This window comes from Aegilops tauschii, chromosome 7, assembly GCF_002575655.3.
Source record: "Aegilops tauschii subsp. strangulata cultivar AL8/78 chromosome 7, Aet v6.0, whole genome shotgun sequence".
Classification (NCBI taxonomy): Eukaryota; Viridiplantae; Streptophyta; class Magnoliopsida; order Poales; family Poaceae; genus Aegilops; species Aegilops tauschii.
Window position 1 is genome coordinate 485,834,720 of NC_053041.3, and position 9,360 is coordinate 485,844,079.

A 9,360-nucleotide genomic window follows, 5' to 3' on the forward strand; every position below is an offset into this window, starting at 1 on the left:
ATCTCGCGGACGAACTCGACGAACTCGCAACAAAGAAAGACACGAGATTTATACTGGTTCGGGCCACCGTTGTGGTGTAATACCCTACTCCACTGTGGTGGTGGTGGATTGCCTCTTGGGCTGATGATGAACAGTACAATGGAAGAACAGCCTCCTGAGGTTGAGGTGTTCTTGTGGCTAGGCTCTCGATCGGATTGGATCAAGCTAAGATGAGATCCCCCGCTACTATGGTGGCTGGACCTATTTATAGAGGCCCTGGTCCTCTCCCCAAATATCGATCGGGAAGGGAGCCAACAATGGCGGGCAAATTTGAAGGGGGACAGCTATTACAAGCTATCCTGACAAAAGAGGTCTTCGCCTGCGAAAAGCTCTGGTGGTGACGCCGTCTTGGGCTCCACGATGACCTCCGTCTTGCCGTCCTCCTGGTCTTGGTCTCGTTGCACCAATATAGCAACCTTTGCCTGATGCCTCGGTACTCTTCGCCTGCGCCGGCCTCCTTAGCACCAAAGAGGAAATAAGGACGATGCGCGCGCTGGCGCCCGCCTGGCGTCGTTCGTCATGGCTCACGTCACGAGAGCCGCCTTGATATCTCCGCTCCTCGTGAGCCTGCCTAGTTAGGATACTACAGAGGAGGTCTTGCGTCGTCCGCCTCGCGAGGCTTGGACCCTCGCAAGGGTCTTGGATGCCTTGTTGATGAAGATGGGCCGTACGGCCTGCTGCTTAGCCACGCTGTGGGCCGCAGGCAGGCAAGTTTGGGGACCCCGTTTTCAGAACGCCGACAGCCTTTGAAGACTATGTTTCTTTTTCTTCCAATGTAACGTATGGGCCCTTTGTTGCTAGTAATTAAAACAACGGCAAACACAACCGGAAAACTCACCTTGCTTTCGGCCATTGAAAAGAGCCGTCAGCTCATGTAAGCTCGTGCGGTGCGGGTGCTTTCGCCAACTACCGTGCATCCGCAGCAGGTCCTGTGATCGATCTCCGGACGTCGTTGGTTCGCGTGTCACAACTCACAGCTACGGACCAACACCGCCCCGACCGCCAACGCTTTCGAGCTCCTCCTACGCCCTACGACTCGTGATGTTAGCCCGCGCTTTTTTCCACCACTTTATTTATGTGAGCCGCCGCCGTCGGCCTCGCGAGACAGCCACGCGGCCGCCGTGGCTCGACAGCGGCAGAACACACGCACGCAGAGCCGCCGTCATCCAACACCCTTCCCGCCAAGTGCCCCGCCACACAGCCAACACGGAGGCGCAGCCGCGCATGCGGCACCATGTATATTCACCCGCTTAATTTTTAAGGGATTGGTTTTAGAATTAAGAGATTGTGATGGAGTATATATATACTTCATTAAAATTTTGCCGGACCCCCTAAAGTTAGCCATGTAAAACTAAATTTGCAAAAATTCAATCAAATTTTAACCGAAAGATGAGCATTTAAACATAAGTTCAACATAGAAAGTCCTCGCAACCGAACATTAATACATAATTTAAACTTAAACTAAATTCTGCCGAAGTGGAGGTCGAGCCAGTCCTTCTGGGTGAGGCCACCCTCGGTGCGAGCTGGGTCCGGGCCGGTGCCGTCGTCGTCGTCGTCGTTGGGGAAGACGCTCTGCCACTCCTCGGCATCGATCTCTTCCTCGCCGCCCTCGTTGCCACCCTCCTAGTTGCCGCCGTCGTTGCCGCCCTCGTCGTCGAAGATGACGATAACATCGCCGTAATTGACGGCGAATATCGCCCGCTCCGCCTCCACAAACTCCGGGGACTGCAGGCGGAGGTTATCCATGTAGGCCTCGTCGGCGGCCTCCGCCTCGAGGCGCTCCCTCACCTCGCGGTCCTCCCACGCCATCTGAGCGCTCATCACCCCCAGCTTCAGCGGGACGAGGTGGACCGGAGCAGGGGAAGTTAAGTCTAGCGCCGCGGCCGTGGAACCAGACCAGCCAACGGCCATACTCCATGGCCACGAGCTCAGCTGTGTTGAACGACCCGACCCACTTCCACTTGTGGGTCTCGCTGTCGGTGATTTCCGCCACCCACGTCCCCCACGATCGCCGCCGGACGCCGAGGTAGGTCCTCATCGACGGCCGCGGCGGAGGGAGCTCCGAGAAATCCTCAAATCAAAGGAGGGGCGTGGCGGTGGGCTGATCGGGCCAGCGGAAGCGGCTCGAGGAAGCAGCCGCAGACGACGACCTGTGGGCGTGGCGGCGCGGATCCGCGCTGCAGATCAGTGGAGAGGACCGGCGGCCATCCCGTCCGTCCATCGGGAGGAGAGGGGGCAACGGATCGGGGCGGGGGACGTGGCGGCGGAGGGGCGGGGGGAGGGGAGGCGGAGGAGAGGAAGAGAGAGGTGGGGATTTTTACTCGGTCGCTGTGAGCCGGAGTAAATATAAGGAGATGAATAGGGATGGAGTAAAAAATTTACTCCACTAACTGTTATAAGGGATCAGCTAGGGGCGACTTAGAGGAGAAAAAACTCAAATTTACTCCCTTAAGGCCAGATAAGGCGAGTAAAGTTAGTGGAGTAAATTTTTGCTCCACTAACGCGCCTAGCCGATCCCTAAATGTTAATGGAGTAAAAACAATTTTTTGTAAATTTTGTTTTCTAACCGCATCAATTTCAAACACTACACACTATATCATAAAAATATTAAAGTTAAAACATGCATAACATAACCGTAATAACATATAGGTTTGTCATCACGAATTTTAAATAAAAACATACAAATTTCGCTTAAAATTTGTCACTTCAAAATCACCATCAACACCACCACCTCGGCCACCACCATCAGCACAAAATCACCACAAACATAGCATGTATATGTTGTGGATCGAGCCAACCAACGGCATGCACCACCACCACCTCGTCCACCACCACCACCATCAGCACCACAACCACCTCGGCCATCACCAACATTCCGAAGAGAGGCTTCCAAGATCTCTCCACGAGTGAGCTCCCAATACTTTCTTGCGGTTTCATCCATTGTGTTTGGATTCATGAACATGATAGCACGTTCTTCGACCTTCTTGGCATTACGAATCCTCTTCTCCTCAAGTGCAAGTGCAAGCCTACGCTCCTCCGCCTTCAATTTTCTCTCTTCGGCCATCTACTTGGCCTTCAATTTCTCATCCTCCAACACCTTGAACTCATTCCACCTCGCCATCTTCTCTTCTTTGCGTTCAGCCGCGAAGACCTTCTTCGTCTCGATCATTGCCACAAGTTCTTCTTTGTAAGTGCCACCGAATGCATTTCTGTACTTTCTTTTTTTGCAATCTTGTTTCCTTCCGGTCTATTGTTGGCATCTTCGTCAACCTCGTAGTCCTCCTCAACGGATATGCTCAACCCTGATCTCTTTGGAGTGGTCACCGTGATTCTTTGGATCCACTTCTCATTCTTGTATAGCTCTTTGTAGAAACGATGCAACGTGAAGGGCTTGTGGCCGAACTTGGTGTTCTGATACTTGAATAATTCTTACATGTAGGGGCCATACTCCGCCACTTGTACACCGCTCATTGGTGCATAATTCACTTGGTTGATGCAACCGGACCAACGATTGCATTGGTCATGAATGGTGCTCCAACGATGCCCAAGAGAACCTTGTGTACTGCTTGATCACACGTCCATGGAGTTGTTGTAGTGCTCGGTAATTCTCCCCCAAAACATAGTCTTGGTCTGATCAATGTCAATCGTTGCATCCATGAAGATCGTGCACCAAGCATCGCAAAGAGTAATATCTTATTTTTGGTTGTAGTTGGCAGTGCTTGACCTTAACGCCTGCGTGCTTGGTTCGGTACCTCCACAACCTCCGCTTCCTCAGCCACCTCCTTGTCGGCGACCACCTCCTAGGCTGCCTCCTCTTCCTCGGCCACCTCTTGCTCCATGTCTTGGGCCGCCTCCGAATGATGCCAAAAAGAGTCGTAGTTGAGCTCATCAAGTCCAACAGTGGCCCGGGACTCCAAAGACGAGAGGAATTTAGCCGTATTCATCTCCGCACTACGACAACAAACCAAACAACATCACCATCGGCTACCAACAAGACCCGATATTTTTCTTTACCTTGTAGGAATTTCATCAAGCACTTGGCATCCGCGACGCTTGTTCCGGCTGCGGCCGCCGCCCACGCCGGAGCAGTGGCTGTAAGGGGTGCCGAAGTAGCTGCACAAGGCGTCGTTGTGGCCTTCTTCATCTTCTTCTTCGCGGCTGCCTCAGCGAGCGCCGCCGCCGCCGTCAGCTTTTGAGCTCGTTTGGCTCCGGCTAGAGCGGCGAGAGGGCGGCATGCCGTTGCCGGAGAGGCGGTGGCCACCCCAAAGGCCATCGGCGCGGTTGGAGGAGGATCTTGGTTTTTTCATTCCCAAACTCTCCTTCGGCGCGGGCGGCGGCGCGTGGGTGAATTCCGACAGTGAAAAGCCGGCGCCGGTGACTGGCAGGGTGAGGGAAGGGCCCGAGCTATCCATTCCGGCCGGAGGGACGGTCATCGGTAGCGGCAGCAGGGTGTGGTGTGGCTGCGGCGGCGGGAGGCGAGGCGGCGCGCGAGAAAGAGAGGCGACCGTTTTACTCGACGGTGGCGGGAGTGATCATATTCAAGGAGATTGGGGGGGGGGGGGGGGTGGTGTTGGGAGGGGAGGACGATATTTACTCTATTGCACCGGATAGAAGATCGGCTAGCTGCACCAAAAGGGAGGATAACCGAATTTATCCTCCCTCGCGATCCTATTGGGACCGGTTAGAAATACCCTAATACGAGCATATCCACAGTAGGGAAGGATAACCGACCTTACGATTTTATTGGGGATCGGTTAGAAATGCCCTAATACAAGCATATCCACGGTATGCGAGGACAAAAAAAATAGCAGGAAAAAGGAACCGGACCGCACAAGAAACCCCAGAGCTGTACTCGTGCACCAACCAACGGCGGGCGGCCGGCTACCGACTCCGTCGCCCTTTTCCGCCGTCATCATCAAATCAATCAAACCACCTAATCACCAAACAAGCGTCCAACAGAAACCTCTCTTCGCGTCTACGAAACACCTCCCCATCCCGATACGCGATCTCCGTCCCACCACGCCGCCACCTGGCCGCGATCACCACGCCGCTACATAGGACGACGATCGAGATGCCGGCGGGTCGTCCTCTCCTCACGTTACGTCGATCCCCTCCACCGGTTTTTTAATCCCGCCCCCATTTCTTTATCCGGATCGGGGATCATCGCCCTATCATTCTTCACCTGCCCCGGTGATTGCACCGATCGGGAGGGACACGACGAATGGAAGCCGCGGCAGCAGCGCCTCGTTTGACCTACCGCTCTATACTACTCTGAGCCCGTACGGGGGATCGCTGGATGCCCACGTTGCCCGTCCGTCCGTCCGTCCGTCCGTCCATGGAGCGCAGGTCAAAAGAAAAGAATAGTTCAACAGCCAGATGGGGCCGTAGTTGCCGTGTTGCTGGGCTTGGAGGCACCTCCCCGTCTACGACAGGCCACCAATGGAGACGCGCCCGGAGCGTAATGGCGGTGCGTTCTTGATCGACCGCGCGGCGGAGATGGACGGCCCTTACGTCGCCGTCGTCGGCCAGGCGGGCGGCGGCGAGGGCGGCAGGGTCGGCGCCACCAACATCGGGAGGCTGCGGCAGGGGAAGGCGGCCAGGGGCGGCGCCAACGTCACCTCCTGGCACCTCAGGGTGTTCGCCGTGGTGGTCGGGGTCATGGGCTGCCTCCTGCTCGCCGCCTCCCTCGTCATGTCCGCGCTTCACCAGGTGCAGTTCCGGAACGGCGCCATCTCCGTCAACTTCAGGGGCCTCCAGGTATGCATATGCTCCCGCCTCCGATCAAATTCGTTCAGGAAAAACGCATGTTCGAATTCGATCACGATCACGTTCCTATCTCTGATCGTCTCGGTTTTCTTTTCTATCGCGTCTGAATTTAATCTTCCTCTCTGATTGTACGATGGCTGTGCTCGTTCATGCTACCGTCGTAGACTGAAACATTTCAAATTTCTGCACATGTTTCTCTCGGCCTGATGAATCCATTTCTGTGAATGAAGGAGCTCAAGCAGAATTTCGTCAGGAAGGAGCAGTCGGAGCAGATAATGCATGAAAGACTTTTACAGATGGCAACTTTGGCCACCTCCAAGGTTTGATTCAGACATCATAGCCATCACCACTAGTTACTTTCTGCAACTGTATTTGGGAACTTGGTATCTGTTAGTACTTTTATTACTGATGCTGCACCTTTCCCTTCCTGCCAGTGCAGAACGAGTCGGATAGTGGAAATTTCGCATTATGGGAGGAACCCTACAAACAGGCGCGCAAATGGACGCCCTGCGCCGCCAAATACACTTTGGAAGAAGGTGAAGCTTCATTCAAGCAAGTCCAAATAGTTACTCCTACTTCACTTTTCTAGTTCTTTTGCTTCCTGACACTGAATTTGGTTGATCTCAGAGCCTAGCGAGGACAACAATGGCTTCATTCTGGTCAGCGCAAACGGCGGCCTGAACCAGCAGCGTGTCGCCGTAAGGATATAGTGCCTGGATCCTCACAAGATCAGTTCATTATTTCTGATATTTAGTACCTAAACGAGCTTCATTATACCTCCAGGTGTGCAATGCTGTTGTCGTTGCAGCTCTGCTTAATGCCACGCTTGTTCTCCCCCGGTTTCTTCACAGCAGCGTGTGGAAGGACAAAAGGTTAGAACTTTTAACTGAACCGTGTCACAAATACGTGCTGCTAGTAGTTACTCTTTTTTTTTCTCCAACATTAGTAGTCATTGATCAAATTGTAGAGCTAACTGAATTTCTCCTTTTCTACCAGTCAGTTCGGTGACATCTACCAGGAAGACTACTTCGTGAACTACATGAAAGGCGATGTGCTCATCGTGAAAGATTTACCGTCCCATCTTCAGTCGCTGGATCTCGAGGCAATCGGTAGCCAAGTTAGTGCCTGAACCATGTCGTGAAAGTTCAGACTGTTTTGTTTCTTCAGTACCCTTTATTCATCTCACTCTCCCCCTTGATCACAGATCACCGATAACGACATCTCCAAAGAGGCTGAACCATCTGAATTCATCAGAACTGCGCTTCCCGTTCTTCAGAAAAATGGTGTTGTTCATTTCCTCGGGTTCGGCAACCGGCTCGGCTTCGACTCGGTGCCTGCCGATCTGCAGGTAACATTTCTTCCCCCTTGACATTATTTTCCAGATGAACTGATGAACAATGCACAATGCACCACCTCCATCAACACGCCCTAGTTTTTTTATCTTTCAAGAAACACGCCCTGTTTGTTCATCAGATGTAAATTTGGCTTTGCAGAGGCTGCGATGCAGATGCAACTTCCACGCTCTCAAGTTCGCCCCGGAGATCCAGAAGCTGGGCTCGCTGCTGGTCCAGCGGCTGCGGGGGGTGAGCGCGATGCAGACGGAGATGGACACGCAGCTCTTCGGAAGCAACATGCTGGACCGGCCGTTCGGGGATAAGAGCACCGACGACGCCGGCGGGCCGAGCAGGTACCTCGCCCTGCACTTGAGGTTCGAGGAGGACATGGTCGCCTACTCCCTCTGCGAGTTCGGCGGCGGCGACGAGGAGAGGAGGGAGCTGCAGGCCTTCAGGGAGACCCACTTCCCGGCCCTTGTGGCGCGCCTCCGGAACACGTAAGCGCGAGCGTCGCCATTGCCGCGTGCTACGCTGATCACGCTGCTCTGCCATGATCTTCACTGATGTTTGGCTCCATTAGCTTCAGTGGCTGGTCACAGCTGACATTATCTTGTGCGATGGTTGTGTTGTGTGTCCCAGCACGGTGTCGCCGGAGGAGCTGCGGAGCCAGGGGAGGTGCCCGCTGACGCCTGAGGAGGCTGGGCTCATCCTCGCCGCGCTCGGCTACGTCCGCGGGACGTTCATCTACGTGGCCGGGTCGCAGATATACGGCGGCGCGACACGGCTGCGCCCTCTCACGCGGCTGTACCCGAACCTGGTCACCAAGGAGGACATCCTCTCCTCCGACGAGCTCGCTCCGCTCAAGAACTTCTCCTCCCGGGTAAGCGGTCGAAATCATTATCTTCTCGCGACAGTTTCTGAATCTGAGCTCTCAGCTCTCTCGACTGACGACGTCGACCGCCATGGCAGCTCGCGGCACTGGACTTCATCGCGTGCGCCTCGTCGGACGTGTTCGCGGTGACGGACTCCGGCAGCCAGCTGTCGTCGCTCGTGTCGGGGCACCGCGTGTACCACGGCAGGGGCCGCGCGCCGACGCTGCACCCCAACCGGAAGCGGTACGCGCAGATCCTCTCCGAGGAGGCCGGCATCGAGTGGGCCGGGTTCCAGAAGAGGGTGAGGACCATGGTGGACGAGTACAAGCGGGTCCGCGCCCGGCCCAGGGGCCGGACCGTCTACCGGCAGCCCAGGACGCCCGGGTGCATGTGCAGGGCCGACGACGACGGCAGCGTCGACTTCTGAATTTTCTGTTCGGCTGACACGATGGCCATTCTTCTTTTTTGCAGCTAATTGTTCCGTTCTTTTGTGCATAACTTAACTTGTAACATGGCAGGTTCAGTTGAAAGGTATAGAGTACATACAGTTTGATAGATTGTAACAGAGGAGTTTTGCTGGGGAGAGTTGTACAGAAAGTGACATCATGCTTAATTACGTCTTACGAATATTATTTCCTTTGGAATGGTATGAGATATACGACGAAATTTCAGGGATTCTTTTGAGAAAATCTCATGAAGCTTATTGAAATGACACAATCATAGTTTCAAATAGCGGAGACAACGTCCGCTGTTGCGCTCCGCCATAGCACTACCGCAATGCTATTGCTCACACTAAATGTCATTATTTTTGTTAATATTCTAGAAATATATGCAATAATCTAGTGTTTTTACAAATCCGCATTCCACCACGCGGACCCTAATCCGCTACCAGCCCACTATCCGCTATTTAAAACCATGGTCACAATGTTTACACAGGCAAATAAAGATCGTCTGGTGCGGCCTAAGGCCTAACCAGACCTCTACCCCGTGTATCATGCTTCGCTAGATTGCGAGCCTAAAAAATCGAGCTCCTAAACTCATGAACAAAATTACACAAATTAGAACTACTAGCCCCGGTACCCACCGCAATAACGCCGCCGTTGATCTCTCTCGCGCCGACGACCTCAGCCATGCCCCCTCGCCGCCGCGGATCAGAGCAGAGGGCGCCACCTCCTCGCGCACTGGTACTACAAGCGGCGGGGTTTCCCCTCCCCATCATGTACGAGGCGTTCCCGGAGGCGCTCCGTCTGATCCAATCGGTGTCGGAAGAGGAGCTGCGGGCGACAAGGGAGAGGAGGTGGATGGAGCGAGCGCGATGGATCTGCGACGACTCCTTCTCGTGGACGCTG

The 9,360-nt window shown here is 54.3% G+C and overlaps 1 protein-coding gene across 2 annotated transcripts; it reads left to right on the forward strand.

The window, feature by feature from the left end:
- The first annotated feature begins 4,970 nt into the window (after window positions 1-4,970).
- LOC109740462 (O-fucosyltransferase 8) lies at window positions 4,971-8,662 on the forward strand. 2 transcript variants are annotated; one of them, XM_073504808.1, is made up of 10 exons: window positions 4,971-5,796; window positions 6,036-6,125; window positions 6,240-6,341; window positions 6,433-6,503; window positions 6,589-6,677; window positions 6,802-6,922; window positions 7,010-7,153; window positions 7,299-7,636; window positions 7,779-8,019; window positions 8,109-8,662. In XM_073504808.1, exons 6-10 carry the CDS (start codon window positions 6,845-6,847, stop codon window positions 8,436-8,438), a joined length of 1,131 nt encoding a protein of 376 aa, XP_073360909.1. In that variant the 5' UTR covers window positions 4,971-5,796; window positions 6,036-6,125; window positions 6,240-6,341; window positions 6,433-6,503; window positions 6,589-6,677; window positions 6,802-6,844; the 3' UTR covers window positions 8,439-8,662. The 2 variants fall into 2 exon arrangements, with proteins under 2 accessions (XP_073360909.1, XP_020155113.1); XM_020299524.4 differs by having other exon boundaries at window positions 4,979-5,796; window positions 6,245-6,341.
- Window positions 8,663-9,360: the final 698 nt, after the last annotated feature.